The sequence below is a fragment of the Nasonia vitripennis genome, chromosome 1 (assembly GCF_009193385.2).
Source record: "Nasonia vitripennis strain AsymCx chromosome 1, Nvit_psr_1.1, whole genome shotgun sequence".
Classification (NCBI taxonomy): Eukaryota; Metazoa; Arthropoda; class Insecta; order Hymenoptera; family Pteromalidae; genus Nasonia; species Nasonia vitripennis.
Window position 1 is genome coordinate 4,371,760 of NC_045757.1, and position 19,725 is coordinate 4,391,484.

Sequence of the window (19,725 nt, forward strand, 5' to 3'; positions counted from 1 at the left end):
CGCGTATGTGTGCAGTGCTCTTCGGGTGGGAGAGAGATGGACGGACAGGTTAAGGGATTTGTGCGAAGGTGGAGGGGCGAGGGAAGATGCTGCTGCTGTTGGCTTTCAGGTGCAACGAGACGAAATGTTGCGACGCTTTGAGAGGGAGAGATTCTCTTGGTTTATTCGATGATTGATCTTCTTTTTTACGGGCTGGCTTGCGGAGGGATAGAAGGACGACGTTTTCGGAGGGTACAAATTAGGGTGCGCTTTATACCTGTTGCGCCCAGTGTGCTGAGATGATGCTTTTCTCGAGATTTTTCTCTACGGCGCTCATCGTATTTATATTTTTTCTAGTTTCTACTGGAAATCATACTTGGAGAAAATATGACGCAATTTTTTTCAATTCGTACACAGGCAATAAGAAAAAAGCGCACTGTACTTTACAACCGAGGAAACTAGAGGAGTAGAGCAGCACATACACTCGCCCTTCGCGTTCCAAGTCGTGAGAAAAATTCCCTCCGCGAGTCTTCCCTCGGGTAATTACGCACAACGACGACGAAGACGAGTCTACTCCGCAGCGCGAAATTTACACAGTGCGTGTCGCTGCACGGAATTACAGCCCGTAGGTAAGTATATAAGCGAGGTTTACGATCCGGTCGCGTGTTTTTGCGCGCGATTTCTATATATTATGCGCGCACGATGCGCTTCCGTGCCGACCGCGCTGCAAAGCGATGAGAAAAATTTTTATTGGTTAATTGCGGGAAGACTGCGAGTGAGGGAAGCTTTTTATCGTTGTGTGTGTGTGTGTGCGTGCATAGTGTTAATTGGATATTCGATTTTCTTCGCGGACTAATATGTTATTTGAATTTAACCGATTTCCTTTGGTGTCAACGGCGGGAAATTCAAAATCGATCGAACGCAAAATTCGAAAAACGGCAAAAGCAGATCCTTATATCGCATTCTTTACACACTCCCGCCGGCAACTTTTACCCGGTCGCGGAATGCGCTCTGCTCTGCACACTTCGTGATTTTCTCGACCGGCTGCACTCATATACCTACCGCACTCTCTGTACAGGTATATACAATACACACGCACATGTGGGAAAAGCAGCTAGAGCGCGGGCTAATTATGCTCGATTAATGCTCCACTTTCCGCACTCTTTAACGTCTGTATTATTATACGATAATTGCTTCGAGGCTCGAACCTAGACTATGGGGAACAGGACGATTAATAAACGCGTAGGTGCTACTGCTGCTCGTGTGTTCTCTCCTGGAATTTCGTAATGATCGCCTGGATGACATTCCGGTGGTCGTTGTTTTTTTTTCGCGAGCGCGACTTTGTTTACGGGAACGTGAAAGTGTGGAATATATTGAGGGGAGGTTCGTTGTACTCTCGTGTGAGGTATTTTAATTGACGCAGAATTAGATGTCTTGATTTTAACGTGCGTTGGGAGAAAAATGCTTGACAGTTGAAATATAAAGTTTTGAATTTTTCTTATGTCAACGTATTTTTGATATTATCAACAATTTAAAGAGGACTTGTGCAACTAAGATTTTTTGTAGGTTTCCAAAAATTCAAAATTGGCGGGAGGAATCGATAGGTGGTCACGTGTCTCGCAACAATCGATTTTCTCCCACTTCGAGTTATGCCAGCTTGTTGTTGTCGTCGTAAATAGCCGACGAGCTGTCACGATCAAAAAAACCTAAAAATGGATAATATTCTAACGTGAACGTGTTAAATTAATGTTGGAACATGGGTTTCATCGAAGACACATTCATCATTCTTATCACTCAGGTACGACAATGCGTTTTATTCCCTTTGCCCCTTTATAACCTCAATGCGCCGCATTTTGAGGTTAGCCATCTTTCTTTTATTTTTAATTTTTGTTGTTAATATGTGAAAATTTACGTTGTGTTGGGTTTGATACTACTTGTTAAAAGATTGAGCAATGTTCAGTTTATTGAAAAATATTATTGCTATTAATCAAACAAGCTGCTTAGTCATACAATTTTAAGAATTCGCAAGACCAAGCTGTGTATGGCAAAAGTTTTTACAAAATATTGTAAGGTTTAACAATTTTTTTTCCAATTCTAGATACTCTTCTTCTTAGGAGGATGGGTTTTCTTTGTGAAACAGCTCTTTCGGGACTACGAAGTCCACCACAGGCTAGTCCAGCTCATTTTCTCAACAACCTTTTCACTGTCTTGCACCATGTTCGAATTGATCATTTTTGAAATCGTTGGTGTTCTTGAGAGCAGGTAATTTTAGGTTTCAAATTTTGTACAATACAAATTAATGCGCTGTAAAACCAATAGTAAAATTTCATTGTTGAATGCAGTTCCAGGTCATTCCACTGGAAAGTTGGCCTTTATTCATTATTATTCATGGTGATAGTTTTGATACCATTCTACATTGCCTACTTCATCATTAGTAATATTAGCTTTGGTGAGTGCATATCAGAATTGAAAATCTAACAATTTTTATTGCAAGAATAACCACTAATATATTTCTACTCGCTTACAGTAAGACTGAACCTGATAAGGCCTTTAACTGTTTTGGTCTACCTTTTTTACCTATATTTATTCTGGAAATTGGGAGATCCATTTCCAATACTTAGTCCAAAGCAGGGCCTTCTGTCAATTGAGCAGGGAGTAAGTAGAATAGGTGTCATTGGTGTGACAGTGATGGCCCTTTTATCAGGTTTTGGTGCTGTGAATTATCCCTACTCGTCAATGGCTTACTTTATGAGACCAGTGTCATACGCTGATGTACAAGCAATAGAAAGGCGACTGCTCCAAACAATGGACATGATAGTTGCTAAAAAAAAGCGAATAGCCTTGGCTAAGAGAGGAGAAGTTAGATCCTCACAGACTGATTCTAGATCTAGATTATGGGGAATGTTGACTCCTTTAGCTGTTATGAAAGGAGGCCAAGAGAGTAAGCTCTACCGTACTTATGTTAAATTGTCATAAGAAAATATTACATCAACGTATTCTCAAATATTTCAGATATCAAGCAATTACAACAAGAAGTATTAGCCTTAGAGGAATTGTCGAGACAATTATTTTTAGAAGCCCATGACATCCAAAACGCTAGAGAACGTTTGGAATGGGCTGCCACCTGGAAAGGCAAATATTTTAACTTTTTAGGATACTTTTTTTCAATTTACTGTATGTGGAAAATTTTTATTGTAAGTACAGTTTATCTTTTGAAGTACATCTATTTGCATAGACATATCATGAACAATGAAAATTTTTATATCTAGTCCACGATAAACATTGTGTTCGACCGAGTTGGCAAGAAAGACCCGGTGACAAGAGGAATGGAAATAGCTGTGCTCTGGATTGGCTTCAATATCGACGTCAACTTCTGGTCACAGCACATATCGTTTTATCTTGTCGGCTGCATAGTCGTCACGTCCATCAGGGGATTACTGCTCACGTTGACTAAGGTTGGGCAAAAGTTTCATTGTCATGTCAGCTTAAGCTTAAATCAAAGTCTCTAATTTACGAATTTATTGATTCTAGTTTTTCTACGCGATATCGAGCAGTAAATCCTCCAATATCATCGTGCTGATACTTGCTCAGATAATGGTAAGATATATGTCATATTTCAATAGGAATTACAGCTTTATATACAATTCTTTACATTGAAATAATAATCAATGAATTCTAACTAATACTTTTTAGGGAATGTACTTTGTGTCGTCGGTGCTGTTGATGCGTATGAACATGCCAGCGGAGTATCGGATGATAATAACGCAAGTGTTGGGTGAGCTACAGTTCAACTTTTACCACCGCTGGTTCGACGTAATATTCCTCGTATCCGCGCTTTCGTCCATTGGGTTCCTGTACCTGGCGCACAAACAAGCGCCCACTGAACGCATGTGAGAAACCCCCGACTATGAATGTAACCATTCGTTATATTCACACAAACGCAACGCAGAAACAATGAAGCAAGAATGAAGAATGACAATTTTTCGAATAGGTTTTTAATCACTATTGTTAAACTATAATGCAGCCTACGAAATTCTATTTTTTATACATTCCGTAATTGTGAATTAGATCGTATATAGTATCGAACGTCTGTCATACACACGGAATTTTCATTTTGAGTGGAGGCACGAGAGCATTTTAAAAATAGATTTTCGTATGTAAAAATTGTAAATAATGTCTCGAAGGAAGTTTATGAATAAATAAGACTTTACATATTACGTTCCAAGTGTCGACGTTGTCATTGCACGGAAGGTAGAAGGCGGGTTGTATGGAAAAAAGGTACGCTTGACATATCATAGAATTTTTTATTTATCAGAAAATCATACAGCAAAAGCATCGAAAGTGTACAGAACGTATGTATTATTTAGCAAGAGGAACGTGAAAAATTTTCGCGAGGCAAGAAACGAGGCGCCGAACACGCTCATCTCGTTTGCTCGACTCGCAAAGTCGGTATTCCCTGTTTATTAGTTTAGTTTTATCCACGTGTTTTTTTTTGTCTCGATATTTCGTTTCCTATATAGTACTTCTTTTGTCTGTCTCTCCACTGCGCGAAAAACAAAGCATCTGTCGTACACATCTCGTCGCTCTCGAATTCAAGGAGAGAATGAAAAGTTCAAACTGCAGGTATTCTCTATCGATTTCTCGCAACTCTTTCTTTCTCTAATTTAAAAACTCAAGTGTCTCCGGAGTGACGGTTTTATCTAAAATATATCATCGGGATACCTAAATTTATCGGCTGCAATACAATCGTGAATTTTTTCCTTTTTCTTTTATTTTAACGATAAACGCAGGGACGCGTCACAATCCGTTACTGCTGTTCCACGGCAAAAATTCATAAAACAAAGCGACATTTTATACAAATAGCTCTGTGATACTTAAATGTAACGTCCTACTATGGCTTAATTGTTAGATTTTTTTTATTTATATATATATTTATATAATATATAATATATGTAGAGAGCTAATAAATTATCGTTCGGAGAGTCAAGACTTCGGGATATCGAGAAGTGAAACCGTTTTGTTTTAATATTTTTATACATCGCGAACAAATAAAAGACCTCGAAAAAGAAATTATAGTTGGGAACTGTGATAAATTGTAACTAGAAAAAATAATAGATATATACGTCTCGAAAACCTGAAGTCATTTTCTTCGTCTTCTTTACCGACAACTCTAGTGGATTCGTGTATGTATACGCGCGTGTTGCTCGTGAATTACGTGTCATCTGTCTTTTATACGTGTGTCTGCGTGCATATTCAGTACGTGTATTCAACTCCAAAGTCTAAATTTATCAAACCGCTCTTAACATTAGATTCGTTCGAAATTGTGTGTGTCCTTCTTTGTCGACCCAGGATCGTTTAATCGAATCACAACTATCTCGTACATTTATTTATATAATGATTCATATATACCTATTTACGCTTAACCGTTAGTGACTGCAGGTAGTTTAATGATTAATTATGAATGATTGCCACGAAAAGTGTCACGTGTACGTGGCGTGTATATTTTTCGTGTTTTGTGTTTGTCTGATGTGTAAGTAGTCACTGGCATCGCTCTCACGCGTAACTTTTTGTTTTCCCTTTCTATTTTTTATCATCTTTTCTTTCTATCATAATCACTCGCTCGGTCTCTTTCTCTCGAAATCGTTTTTCTCATCGCTCACACCCTTAAAACGGACGGGTACCGATGGCTGCCATCGGCCGACCCGACCGACTACTACGTATTTACATAGACTTTTGGAAACATTTACGCATTCGTAGGGGTTCTGCGAATGCATCGAGAAAAGAGTTTTTAGTTCAGTTTTTTTGTTGTGGGAAACAACTCTAGGAAGGAAATCATAACATGCCGCTGGGACGTTCTGATTAGGTATGCCAATGATTTTTTTTCTTGCCAGTGCCAACGAGTGATCGAAACTTAGTACGTACAAAGCTATGAAAAGTCGATGAAGATGATTCTTTTTTTGTTCTTTCAATCGTTTATTCAGCTATTTTGGTTGATTTTTCAATGATTTGGTGTGTTATAATGACTCAAGAGAACTTAAGCTTTACGTTAATTATAATACCTAAATAATATCGTTTTCATTTAACACTAGATCTACAAAAAACACGTGTGAAGGACAATTGCATTTTCAGCCGAGTGCTGTTTCGGAGTCTCATCCAGCAGGACGCTCGTGAAAAAAGAGCGTCACGATGGAACTTCGCAACCGAATTGCAGTTCTTACAAATCTTATAGAAACGCAGGGAGATGTGTAAGCCTGAGTATGCTTTTCCGACCGAGTTCCACGTTGGCGCCAAAATTTTCTGTTGATTTTGATGTATTTTAATGTTGTTAAGTGTATCAACTGATAACAATTGACAATTTTTAATGTTTACAACAAGTTTACTCGGTTGGTGAGCAGTCAGTCAATGCAGCATGCCCTTACAAACTGAAAGGTGGTTTTACAAATATACGCTATCACCTAAAAGAACGCAGCATATCGGAATCTTACAACTAGCTCGAGGAAAATGCATTTTCCCGAGCTTTCACAGTATTAATTTCGCAAAAGTTCTATCAAAAATGCGCATCGTTAGCAAAACTTACTTAAAATCCATGCTATCGAAACGTTTCTCGCAATCTGTAGCCCCTTGAAAAAAGGGGCTAAGATCGCGTGCGTTAATTTTTTTAATGGACTGTACTCGCAGGCATCGGCTTCTGAGACTTTAAGGAGATTCCAGAGTTCTGTTTTACCGACGTCGCCTTTTTTCAGTAAATCGAGCATAAAACAAGGAGGTTTTTGCGTATGCCTTGCTGAACGTAAAAAACTTGGTTGGAAAGATTCTACATCGGTAAAATAGAGATGTCTGAAATCCGCTTAATACTGACTGGAACCCCAATATATGGTATTCGGATACACAATGAGAAAAAATGGATGAGAGACTCGAAGAACTCAAATTTTCACGCGCTAAATTATGTACATCCACGTCAATCAGCTTTTCGTTGTTTATAACAATGAAAAGTTTAGCTCTGAGAATTTGGGCTTTCAATACATGAGTTCTCGATACATTTTCTTTTACTGTGTACAATAGCTTTTCCAATTTATCATCAAAATCCCATCAAGACTCATCAGTCCATCTGAATGCGACGCTCACTTCGCTTTCCGAGCCGTCGACTGCATTACGATCGGACTCTCTACTATGCTTTTTTTGGGTGGATCATTTTTTAACGCTGTTTAGATTCAGAGTTTCTTAATCAGTTAATATTTAATCTTAGAAAACATCATTACTTTACAGTTTAATCAAACCGTTCTTCCTTGCATTAACCCAATCAAGCTACAATTGTTGATTGTATCTTATAAGGATATGCAAGTAACTTGTTATCAACTGAGCCAAATTTGAATTTAACTTTATTATTTACATTAGTCATGGAATAAAAATTATAGTTTTAACCGACTTCGGAATACATTATTGTTGCTGCCTACATAGTTTAGATTCTAAGTTACAAATACTTGAGATTTAATTGTTCTTAGCTTTACTCAGAAGATAACACGAAGTTTTCATATCCCCTATAATGTATCTTATGTAAGTTTATGCTTCCGTTTTTTATTTTTTGCTTTTATATATGCATTTAAATTCTGCTCTATTTGGCGTGAATTAAAAAAAGCGAGCCGGTAACGCGTGTCTACATATTAATATTATCTACAAAATTTACAAATAACATTGTAAAGCTGTGTTAAGTGATTAAAAATAAAACTTCTCCTTCGCTCAGTAGATATACTTATTATAACGAGTTTGTTTGGTAAAGTTTGATTTTATTGTTTAAATTTAATAGATTAAAGATCATTTGTAGTTTTATGCATTTCATTCTCATATTGGACACGCGTTTACCAATCGCGAATATTTATTTGTATTATTATTATTAACGATGATAATTGCGATTAATCTACGCACGATTGAATGAGATGAGCAAACGGTATGTAGCTCGAAACTTGTTTTTTTATCTTTTTAAGCAACAAGCTGAACATTAAGACACATCTATACAGAGAGATAAAGTTCTACTATTTTCTTCGATTTTAGTTTCCTTTCGACTCTAGTGAGCAAACAGTGGTATTTAGATTTTATACATATACATGTAATAATAATTATTTTAATCAATAATATTCGTTATTCGTCCCAACAAGTTTCATTCAATAGTAATTCTGTTCTTTTTAGTAATTTGTTTTTTATCGTCACTTTAATCAAGGTTAATAAGTTTTTTTTGTCTTTTTTCATCGATTTTAGTTAATAACCGAGTAATCACTACCTCAAAATTGCCCTTTAATTAAAATAATCTTGATTAAACTAGTAAGTGAGCAAATTGTAAATTATGAACACTTTCTAAATACAATTAAACTGTAATTTCAAGATAGTGATCTTGCTTTGCAAATATTTACCTCATCATTTAACTTTTAAATTAAACTTATGTACTTCCTTTTCTATCATCAATGGGCAATATATCTCTGTATATTATATATTATATATGTATAGATTGATATCAATACGTAACATCGACCCTTAATTCTTTTAAAGTTTTTTTCTGAGAGATTGCGATAATTGAACGCGCCGTGCTACATAGGTGCAGGCGTTGTTATATAAATACTCCAGTTGTCTTGAGCGCGTGTGTTAGATTTTTCGGCGTTTAACTTCGTCGAAGACTTTTTCTGTTCTTTGAGTTCCGACGCTTTGCGGCACTTTTAAACCATCGGGCAGAAAATTTGACTACTTTTTTATACCACGAACTGGGCGATTATTTAGATATGAACACGACATGCATTAAACAATCTTGCTTATCTGTTTATTATGAATCTCGTATTTTTTTTTATCGAATTCAACAGAATTAAGATCATCTTTCTTTCGAGTTGATGTACGAAAATCGATATTCAAGATGTGTAATCGGTTTTGCAATGTTGAATCTTGAATTAAGATATTTATTATGTCGTTGAATAAAATTTGAATTTGCCATATCGATTCCCTCACATTCTCGAAAGCGCAGTCCATATAAAAGCTCGTAAAAAAGGGAACATCTACAATTTAACTTTATGGTCTTTAAAGTTTCATTTGAATTTCAACGAAATATAGTTTTTCGATTTTTCGAAGGCAATGAAGAAAACGATGTTTCATATCTCCTTGTAGATTGATACATATACAGAAACCTCTGTACAACGTCAACAACATAACTCGTCTCGATTATGGTTTATTTTTCTTTAGTGAGTAAAAGAATAATAGCGACTTGAAAAACAGTCGAGTAATGGTAGTCTCGCGACCCCAACAGCTTTTAATCCTTGTTTGCTTTTTTTCGCTTGTGTGTGTGTATTTAAACATTTTGATCGTTATAATTGTACAAAATTCGAGCGTCTAGGCTCTTTTAGCGCTTCAAACTGGCAGTATCATCAATAAGTATATAGCAAATACTTATAATACAGTTAGCATCTATTAGCGAGACTCGGTACTTCTATTTTCTCTGAACTTGTTTGATCATCTTTCGTTTTTCGACTTTTTCCACTCTATCATACTAAATTCATCTGTCAACGCTGAACGCAAGAATACATAAGGTGAAGGAAATTCTGAAATACACATTCAGTTACAGTAGTTATACTTATGTCATCCGAAAATTACTATCGGATATATATTGTGGAGAATACAATCACCGAGTCGCGTAACAACTTATTCCAATATAAAAGCATTCCACTTTTAATCATTTCTCGTACGAACTTAAGTATAGTCATACATCACTTAAGGTCTTCGTGGCATTCATCGACTCCGAATGAATGAAATAAAAATAAAAATATCCATAAGGCTTTGAAAAGAAAACTAAAAATATTCATTTATATAATTAAATCTTTCACTACGATGATGTTGCATGTGTGGTAGTGAGTCACCCCGATAGCATGTATATATAGCAATAGTCATTTTTTATGTCAAGGTTACTCAGTTTATAACTACAGTTGCTTATTCGGTACGATCAACGCTCTCTCTCTTTCTTTCCTTCTCTTCTCTTCTCTGTCCCCGTCGTCGACCAAGACCAGAGACGATCGCTATCTCCTTTCTCAATAAATTAATAGGCTATCGTTCGTCCTCTCGTTCAGAGGCCCATTTCTCTTGTGTTTTCGATGGTGGTCTCCCGCATTGGTAAATTAGCCTCCTCCGAAGACCGAGAGAGAGAAAGACTCTTCCAGACTTACAAACTACGTCAGTATATCTTTAAAACTCGTAACTCGACGTCGGCCATCTTGTGAGTGACGGACCGACTACGACAAAATGGCGGCCAACTCTTTCTCTCTCCGCGTCGTTCAAAATCGCCCGGGAGCAGCTTGCGTTGAATATTCATCGAGGTGTTCAGAGGGCTTACAGCAGCCACTTGGCGACGAGCAGCGTCAGCAAATGGGGCAGGATGAAGCCGGGTACTGAGGCGCCACTTCCCGTCACGTAGATGTCGCTCTCCCTCAGCATTACGTCGTCGATTACATGGATGATGCCGTTGGTGCAGGCAACGTCAGGTCGGATCACCTTGATCTTCTTGCCCATCCATTCGATCTGATAGCCTGGAACAGTTAAGCTGTGTTGTAGAGATGGGCTACATTGAAGTTGGTTTCTGGGGGAGCTTTTGGTACAGCAAAGCCACGCGTGCGTTGGCGCAACTAGATCTTTTAACATTGCCAAGAAGCATCTGAGAATGATTCGATTGTGAAAAAATAGAAGGTAATTTTAATTATAGTTTTTTTATTTAGTTCGAAATTGCCGCTGTGTGATAAAAGTATCCTTTTTTAAAATACATTTTGTTACATAAAAAATTAATATTTTATATTTCAAATTAAAAAAGGGTTTAGTGGATTCAGTGCATAATCGCTCTTCTACGTAAGAAGTTTGTTAAAATGAAAAAAATCGAAAGATCGCTTTGCTGTTTTTAATATTAAATCATCAAGCGTTACAACATTCAGTAACTTTGCATCACAGATGGATATCGCCGTGTCGCTAAAAATATATCAATTAAAATCGTTAGAGATGTGAGTGTGTATAGTATAATACCTAAAGAAAGTACATGAAAAGAAAGAAACTCAGGGTCAAATTATACGCACGAAAATATTAATGTATAACAAAATAAAATAATCATCAATTAGTCCATAAACAAATCAATAAAAGCTGTGAAAACATTAAAATCAATACAACAGTAAGTAGAGAGGTTAAGGAAAAAGTCAGCTGCTGAAGTGAGAAGAAAAAAAAATGCAATCAAAATAAGACTGAAACGATAGCAAAAAGCATTATAAAGCACGTTTCAATACTCGCGGCGGCCAAGCACCAAAGCTTACAGCTCTCCCCCGTTTAATCCCCGTCGCGGAACTCGACCAAATCTCCTTATCTGCTGCGAGTAGATTCAACTACTGCGAAAAACCACCTTCCAACGGCTTATACTCCTGCAAAGTTCGAGCAAAGATTACACGAGCCGAGAATACGTCTCTCTTCCTGAAAAAAAAACGAAGCGTGTGATCCGCGTTTTATCGCGCTCGGACACGCCCGAAATTTTTTAGCGGAAAAAAAGGGAAAAGTCAGCTAGTCGCCACGGAGGACACGTAGCAATTAGCGCGCCGCGAGGGTAATCATGGAATTTGCATTTAAATGGCGACCGAAAGGTGCATAATAAATCGTGGCAATATACGAGTCTCATAACGCGTTGAGGAGTACTGTTCTTTCGAGGAAATTGCGTTTTTTCAGCTAGAAAAGATCGAGCGATTTCGCATGTAGTAGTGTGCGACGATTTTGAGGACGAAACGAGCGGATAACTACGTGGCTGTAGTGTGATTTATGGGAACGGCCGTTTCGTTTCATTGATAATATATAGTTTCTGATCGACGGCACGAACAATCGCGTAATTTTGTATAGGCTGCGATTATTATTATGGCGACAGGCTTTATGATTTTCCTGTTAAATCAATAACGAGTATTTATTCATTCGAAGTGATGCAAATTGTTAGCTTATCCTTATACGGAGATGCGGTTTAATTATTCATTGTTTTGCATGATGAGTATTGCGTAAACAAAGAAAATTCTATCGAGAAAACAAAATTGATACGTTGACATAAGCGCGAATTTGCAAGTATTTCATAGCGTATAATAGGGTGTATAAAACTCGCATTTTTGGCAAAGCCTTCATGCGAATTCTGCGGCAGATGTATATAAGCCATGATTCATATGTTCCCTTGACAAATGATGATAATTTATTTCGTGCTTGAAGACTCGGTGCGTGACTGTGCTAATGATTTATCACTGCGTTGGGGCATACCTATCTGTATTCTTTTGAAACTACGCCCGACCGACAATATTGTCTCTCATTCATTCTGTATACATAGAAAAATGAAGATATTAACAAACAAAAGATCTTTTTGGAGATACGTGAAAATGATTTTTTCTTCATTCTTTTTCAAAAGAATACACGGCAATATTAAGCGTTGTTGACATTCGTGACTGTTGCTGAAGCGCGCGTGTCGCACTAAGCATGATACACTGACTCACCGCCCGCGCCTGTGTTCGGACGAATCGCGTTTTCGTCGTCTCGGTTCTTCTCGTCTGGATAGTAATAAGATTAGACATTTTGTAATATCGAACACAGACATATCATGGAAGACTGCTTTATTCTTAAGTTTACGGATGATTCGACTAATCATATAATAATGGATTCAAAAAGCTTTTTTATCCTTAATAGTTTTTTCAGATTATTGATATAAATACAATTGATGTTAGGTGGCTATCAATAACCATTACTTCTTACTTGTTAGTTACAAGCTTGTTAACTTTTTTTTCAACTTAAGCACCTTGTTTCCTTTTCATGTACAAGTCGATTGAATTGTCATGTATATCTGTATAATACCTCAGTATCGGAAAATTCGGTTGATTATACTTAGAGCAGCGCAATAGAAAAAATACTTACTGTCGCCAGCTTCTCGAACTTTAATGACAAGCTTGTCCCTCATGGATTGCAGTTGCATCAGTTTACCCTCCTTGTCCATCTCGACAAGTTTCTTCATCGTGAACGCCTCACCCACCACTAGATGTCGCTCCAGAATTTGCTTCGTCTGCAAAAGAAATAAACGGGTCAGCCTATGTCTATCGATTGAAATCGATTGAAGTGTTTGCGCAACTTACGTGATAGGCAAAGTCAGACATGAACATCTTCTTGTAGACAGAGGGCTGCATGATGTGCAGGTCCTGCCAGGCCTTGTCCTGGGGTGCGAAGAAGGTGAAGCGCATGCTGGGGTCGCCGAGTCTCTCGTTGAAGCCATGGCTCATTCCCAAGTGGTATGTCGAGCTGTAATTAGTAATTAAAGACCAATTAAACTAAAATAAACGAGATTCGACAATGTCCGTTTAGAGTGAAAATCTGCTGATCCGCGAGACGATATACCTATTCGCACTTGGTCGTTCGCTTTTGAGCGTATTATATAGGCAGCGTTAAAGGACGTCGCGATTGAAGACCCGGCGATCAATCTGTCCATGGTATCATCGTGGCTCACCAATTCGCGTTGGCCGTATAACGAGGAGATTACGTAGACATACGTGTCTATGGCAAAGAAAGGTGTTATTGGAACAATTTTGAGGTTAGGTAAGATAACTTTGAAATTTCGAACGATAGTCATTTTGGTATAGTACTTTTAAGAATGTTCAACGAATTTCAGCATTGACGGAAGTGAACGTAGCCGTATCAATTACCGAATATTCGATTTTTCGGGTTATTTTTGGCGGGGTCGCACGACAGAGTTAATAAATGAACACGTGGTACGCGCCTGTCGTATTTTTGTTTTATATGTAGCGCGTGGCGAGTATTGATAAAAAAGCCATATCCGTGATAAATTGAAGCGCTTTTTGATTTGCAAAAACTCGTTATCTTCGAAATACCCAATATTTTTTTTATAACTACGCCTATAAATCCTGAAAATACGCATTGAGTAAATAAAGCTAATCCACTAACGAACGGATATTCGCGCTCCGCTATTTCTGGCCTTTGACTTCTGCGTTTATCAGAATCTATATTAGTATCGAGCGATTATTTATAATAAAATCTAATTTCAACATATTTCTGTAATCCTTTTTTTGTCTAAAAAATGATAATCGATAAACCTAACCTAAATTTTGAATCTACCCTCCCAGAAACCGACAATCGCGCAATGAATAAAGTCCACCCGGACAGAGCAGCCGCATCGCATTATCCGGAGCGACATACCGCTGTGCTTGCGGCGCTTTCGATATCAGCGCGATCGCCGCGCAATGAATGCTACATGACGAGCGCGCAATTTTGAGCTGTGCCGAGCGAATTACAGCCCGCGGCGCTGGCGCGTTAATTAATCGACGTCCAGCTCTATATGTGCTGTTGGGAATGTCTCTCTCTCTCTCTCTCTCTCTCTCTCTCTCTCTCTCTCTCTCTCTTCCCCTATCGTGTGCCGCGAATGACTTCTGATGCGGCTAGGGGCGTGGTCCCCGAGATTTCAAGCTAGACCCACGCGGATATGTGTGTGGGTTTGCAGTGGTAGGGATAAGACTTTGGTTGGACAGTTGGATTTAGATTCGATCGAAAATATTCTTTGACGATTAAATTTTATGCAGGACGGATATACGAAGTAGTGCAAATAAATGAAATATTCACGTGGTACGTCGCAGTGACAATGCATATCGATGTGTAAATGTAAATTCAGCGCGTCACTATTATAAAATCGACTCCGTGTTATACATAGTGTAGATGCGGTCGAGTGACGTGAAAATTTAAACGCATCACTGCGAGAATACTCCGCATCGATATTATCGTCGCAGCTGTGTATAAAACAAGTATTCTACAAAAGCAAAACCTTTATCGCAACGTGCGCATACGCATCGTCGAGTGTCTCCACGTCATAGAAGTTTCCGCCCCTGTACAACGCCGCAAGCTTTCGCTGTAATCCCTCGTACAAGGCTCAATTCTCCGGCAACTCCTATAGGTCGGCTCGCGATCATTACGCATTTAACATTCCAATTTGGCTGCCGGGCATCGGGGCCAATCAACGCCGAGGTGCTCGCCGATTAGACAGCCCAGGTAAGCCGGTCTACGCCGGCAGCGTCGGACTATTACAAAATGCACAGTCGCTGGCTTAAGCGCGAGCGCGCAGGCCTTCTTTGAAGCCTAATCCCTACGGGATTGTCTCCGCGTGCGCGTACAGGAGGCTAGGTTGTATCAGTTGGAATTGTGGTAATTCGTCCACACTCGATTCTCTCGAGTGCGTTGTTCTACCGAGTTACTTTCGAGTCGATACGACGCTCGCGTTAATCTCTTTATCGTTGGTATACTGCTGCAGACGTTCTGATCAAAGGCGGGAGACTTGAATTTCAAATTTCAGCGGGAAATTTAAAAATTGGACGAGACAGATATGGCGATGCTAATCTTACAAAGAAAAAAATTTCATTCCCTACACAGCTGATAGCATTCTAACGTCCCAATTAACCTAATGCGAATTCGCAAAGCGATAGGGCTACCCGTCGTTCGAGTAAAAAGCAGTCCAGTCAACGAAAAAAGTTCAACGGCGTTATTCGAGTCGCGCAATTCGGTGACTTGATAAAGTCTCTCTCTCTCTCCCGCCCTTATACACGGACGGAGAAAGCGAGAGAGAAACCGGCAATCGTAGCGAAACGATGCAATTGCGAGGTAAGGGAGAGTAGGAAGGACGCGATGTGTATGGAGTTTTTGCTATGCGCGCCGCCGGTATAATTGGAATGGGAATTTGTTGCGTCATTTTAATTAAATTTAAGAGAAAGGGCACGTCAGGTAGAAAAGAAGAAGAATAAGTGGAAACGGCGAATGAGATTTTACGTTCGTCGCTCGAGGCTTTATCCGGTGAATCGGCTCGTCTTATGTGCAGTGAGATTGCGAAGGCTTTTTAATCAAGGGTTTCATTGGGTGCGGTGAGTATATTTTTTAGATTATCGACGCCTAAGTACTCTAAGACAAGATCGTATTTTTCGAAAAATAAACACGAATTAACATTCATGAATTTCGAATGAAGCAGTCCGATCGCTTTCACGCTAATATATACATATCCAAAAGCCGAAAGAAGATTACGGCTCCACTCAATTATCGGCGAGTAGCATTACTCGCCGAATAATTCCGGGGGAGCTTTTTTGCGCTTTACGCACATCGGGAGAATCTGTAGCTTGATGAGTCTCGCGAGCCGAATCGATTCGTCCCAACGCGACTTCTCATCTGTATATAGATATAGATCGCTCGTCGCGCGAGATTCGAGTCTGATTAGTGCCGAGATTGAATGGCGTATAATCCATTTTCGTCGGACTCGAGCTGGATGAAATATTATTTCTAGAGAGGAGAATTACCGATTGCTGTATGATACGGTATCGATTCGCTTATTAAATCAGCAATGGGTGTCGCCTCGCAATCTTGTCGTTCAATTTTGGTAAATCGAATAGTAGTTGAAGTCATATTCAATTATACGAAGACATCTATTCATTAATATAGTAATAAAGTAACTTACTTGAGAGTCGGATCGGTCTTGAGCTTGTCGAGAACAGTCGTGTACGGCACACCGAGGACCCTGTCGATGATGTGGATGATTCCGTTCGTCGCACCGATGTTCGCAGTGATGATGGTCGCGTTGACGCCACCGCCCTCTACCGTCACGGTGTTGTTGCCGGACGGACCCTCCACGACGTTGAAGTACAGGCTCATGCGCGGCGCCACCGTCTGCACCTGTATAGACCCGTTCCAGGATTAGTTAGGGCTCGGAAATTATTTGGGGCTGGAATTTCTCTTCAGATCGTGCGCAGGAAAGGCTTTCTCTTTTCTTTTTTAATCAAGTTTCCGAGGAACGGCGGATTTTTTTAATTAAAAGCTGGAAAACAGAGGAGCGGTGATGATTTTCCGGAAACGAGAAAAGGCCTTTCCTCGATCGCGGAAACATCTAAAGCGTGATGTGTACAGTGTTTACTTTGTTCTTATTTGGATCGTGAGACAGAATCGAAATATTCGTGTGCTGTGTACATGCACGATATCTGTGGTTGCAGATGTATAGGTATAATATTTGAAAAACAAGTGTGTCGTGTAAATTAAACACTTAGTGTTCTCATTACCAATTTTCTAGATAATCAAGTAAATCTCTAAATCTAAATACGTGTAACAAATTTTATCACCATAACCGTATAAAATCATGCGAAAAGAAAAGAAAAAGACAATAATAAAAGTCCTAAATCACTGCATAAAGTATACCGAGCGATAGACCAGTCTGGCATTCAAGATTTCCCTCAATTCGCCGAGCACTTCATCGCGATTTCCTCGCGTAAATCAAAAGTTCGAACGCGAGCAGTAGAATCGAAATCGACCCGCCGACATCTCACAGCTCCGCGTTTTCACTTGCAAATTGGGACGGATTGCGGATCGAACGGCTTTCGTGCAGTTCCGTCTTATAGCCGGCTTTAACCGTTGAGCTGCTGCCGCTGCTGCTGCTGTGCGCAGATCAGAAAAGAGAGATATTCCGGGGCTGTACGCGCTGTGTCTGGAATCGAGTGCTCTTGTTAACGTCTTTTAGTTTACGAGTTGCTCGAGTTGTTATCGGCTTGATTTCGTTGTGAGGTAAACGAAACGGTTCTGGGTTAAATATCGCGCGCTTTTTTATTTTTCAATTAAATATGGAATTTATAGTGTTCCATCCGAAATAAACGTCACCGACTCAGCTCACAGTCTAGCCTCGCAGATCACCTATACAATACCCATAACCGCGCACAATCGAACGAGAATCCCGAATGACAAATCAAGCGAGGGCCGGTAACCCGCTGACACCCACCGACGTGAACTCGCGAAACAAAAAAAGAATCATCTCAGCGCTGTCATAGGTAAAAATCAATTTTACCGCCGCGTCCCATCAGTCTCGCTTTCGGCGCGACGCTGCGCAGTGTGTGTGTACACGCGGCAATAATGCACCGATAAAACCTATAAATTTCTGCGTCAGCAAATGGATTTCGACGGAGAGAGTTTACGCGCTCGCTGCAGTGCAACGAGTCAGGGAAGAGGGCTACATTGTTTGCGGATTAGTCGGCGAAATTTACGTTACGACGCCGCGACGCCGAACTAGACACTCGTATACCCCCCGCGAGAGAGAGAGAGAGAGAGAGAGAGAGAGAGAGAGAGAGAGAGGGAGAGAGAGAGAGTCATTGATTTGTGAGGATTATGCGTGTGCGAGAGAAAGAGGGCACTATTTTTAGTTTATGGGATTAAGCTCGAGGTGTGATACGAGCGCTATTTTCACGGATTGATGGGGCTGCTGAATTGCTGCAGTTCGTTTTTTTTTACTTTTCAGATTTTTTTTTTGTTTTTATGAGAATCATATAATCACCTAAAAAAAATTTCAAGCACGAAACCCAGCCCACTTTCCTATAAATATCATCCGAGCCTGTATACGGTAACCCAGTCTTCAGCAATTTTTCGCCGCCTCCCCAGTAGAGAGCAGCAGCCGCTTAAATTCCAACATCATGTGACAATTTCGTTTCGAGCAAAATGGCTTCCGCGCCGCTGCTCGAGCCGACTAATTTACATTGAGCAGCGCGCGCTCGCGCGAGACATTTGCAGTTATGCTAATTCATCGTCGCCCTGGCACTTCCTTCCTCCCTTCGTGTCTCTTCTATTTTTACCTTCTCTTATTTTCTTTGCTTTTTACGCTGTCGCGAGTTCACTCATCCCTTGCACTGCTGCTGCTGTCTTTTTGAATTCAAATGGGATTTTTTTCTAATTTGAATAAGTTTGCGCTTTAGCGCGCTTTCTCCCTCCAGTGAAGGCTGCGTATAATGTTTAAGAATTTTAATTCGACTTAAGGAGTTATGCTTTTCCCCTGTCTCGAATGTTTGCTCTGTTTCGTACACTCTTTCTCGTTCGAAATTTTAAAACACGCGCCAATTACTCGCAGAAGCTCTCGAGCTACACGACGTTTCGAGAGGGAGAGAGAGATACAAGGCAACCGCCGTATAATTTTGCGGCGAAAACAAGAAAGAAAAAAAGAACGACGAAGAATTCGCCTCTTATTGTAATTAGATTTGAGTTTCGTATTACACAGCTCTCGGAGCAGCTCTACATCGTCGAGGTAGAGCTGCAGGGGGGAGGTAAGAGAGGTAGAAAATTACAGGAAAAAGAAAGCTCGAAACCGGGGCATTTCGTCGAGTAGTACCGGAGGTGGAACTACGAGAGGGAGCGAAGCTCCGGGGTCGAATTACTCGACTCGGAAGAGAAATGAGAGTCCGACGAGAGAGACCTGCAGCAGCTCATCATCGTCCCATCGACGTCGATTAGGAAATGGGACTAGAAAAGAGGCCAGGAGGGGGAGATTTTTCCTTTCCGGCTTCCTCTCTCGATTCTCCGGCTATACGTGAGCGAAAGTTTGCCCTGTATATACCCGGGATAACTCGCTTACAAACAATTGTTGTTCTCCTCGAAAATCTCGCTTCGCGCGCTTCGAATCGTTTAAAGCAGCTTAGCCGCGCGATTGAACTTTAAATCGGATGGAATTCTTCAAGCCTCGCACGTCTCGTTTAATCAGTCTTTAATACGCGAACTACTTAAAACTCCGCCTCTCTCTCCGTCTCCGACGAACTTTGCCCTCGGTTCTTCGGCAATTAGACCGTAGCGCGCGAATTTTCTCGCTCCAACCCTTTTTTTCCCGCGCGTTCTTTTATCGATCAAACACTGGGTAAACGCGACGCGCTCAATTTGCTCTATTTTCCC

The 19,725-nt window shown here is 40.0% G+C and overlaps 2 protein-coding genes and 1 long non-coding RNA gene across 11 annotated transcripts in view; 2 read left to right on the forward strand and 1 right to left on the reverse strand.

The window, feature by feature from the left end:
• The first annotated feature begins 1,618 nt into the window (after positions 1-1,618).
• Positions 1,619-4,196, forward strand: LOC100117322 (Golgi pH regulator A). Its single transcript, XM_016985278.2, has 8 exons — positions 1,619-1,777; positions 2,078-2,241; positions 2,322-2,428; positions 2,507-2,920; positions 2,992-3,173; positions 3,249-3,434; positions 3,511-3,576; positions 3,673-4,196. The coding sequence occupies exons 1-8, from the start codon at positions 1,736-1,738 to the stop codon at positions 3,871-3,873; spliced, it is 1,362 nt and encodes a 453-aa protein (XP_016840767.1). The 5' UTR covers positions 1,619-1,735; the 3' UTR covers positions 3,874-4,196.
• A 73-nt stretch (positions 4,197-4,269) lies between these two features.
• LOC100117357 (fasciclin-1) overlaps positions 4,270-19,725 on the reverse strand; it is a 195,950-nt gene continuing 180,494 nt past the window's right edge. For 3 of the 9 annotated variants that reach the window (XM_016985264.3, XM_016985260.3, XM_016985258.3), the window contains 5 exons: positions 16,493-16,707; positions 13,128-13,290; positions 12,913-13,057; positions 12,498-12,551; positions 8,764-10,532 (listed from right to left, as the gene is read on the reverse strand). In XM_016985264.3, the coding sequence (XP_016840753.1) occupies positions 10,336-10,532; positions 12,498-12,551; positions 12,913-13,057; positions 13,128-13,290; positions 16,493-16,707 (774 nt within the window). In that variant the 3' untranslated portion in view covers positions 8,764-10,335. Of the gene's footprint in view, positions 10,533-12,497; positions 12,552-12,912; positions 13,058-13,127; positions 13,291-16,492; positions 16,708-19,725 lie in introns of all 9 variants that reach the window. The other 6 variants (XM_032597211.1, XM_016985268.2, XM_016985275.2 and 3 more) reach the window with 3 other exon arrangements.
• LOC103317293 lies at positions 13,354-14,055 on the forward strand. Its single transcript, XR_001729144.3, has 2 exons — positions 13,354-13,584; positions 13,658-14,055. It is a non-coding gene; the product is annotated as an uncharacterized LOC103317293 (long non-coding RNA).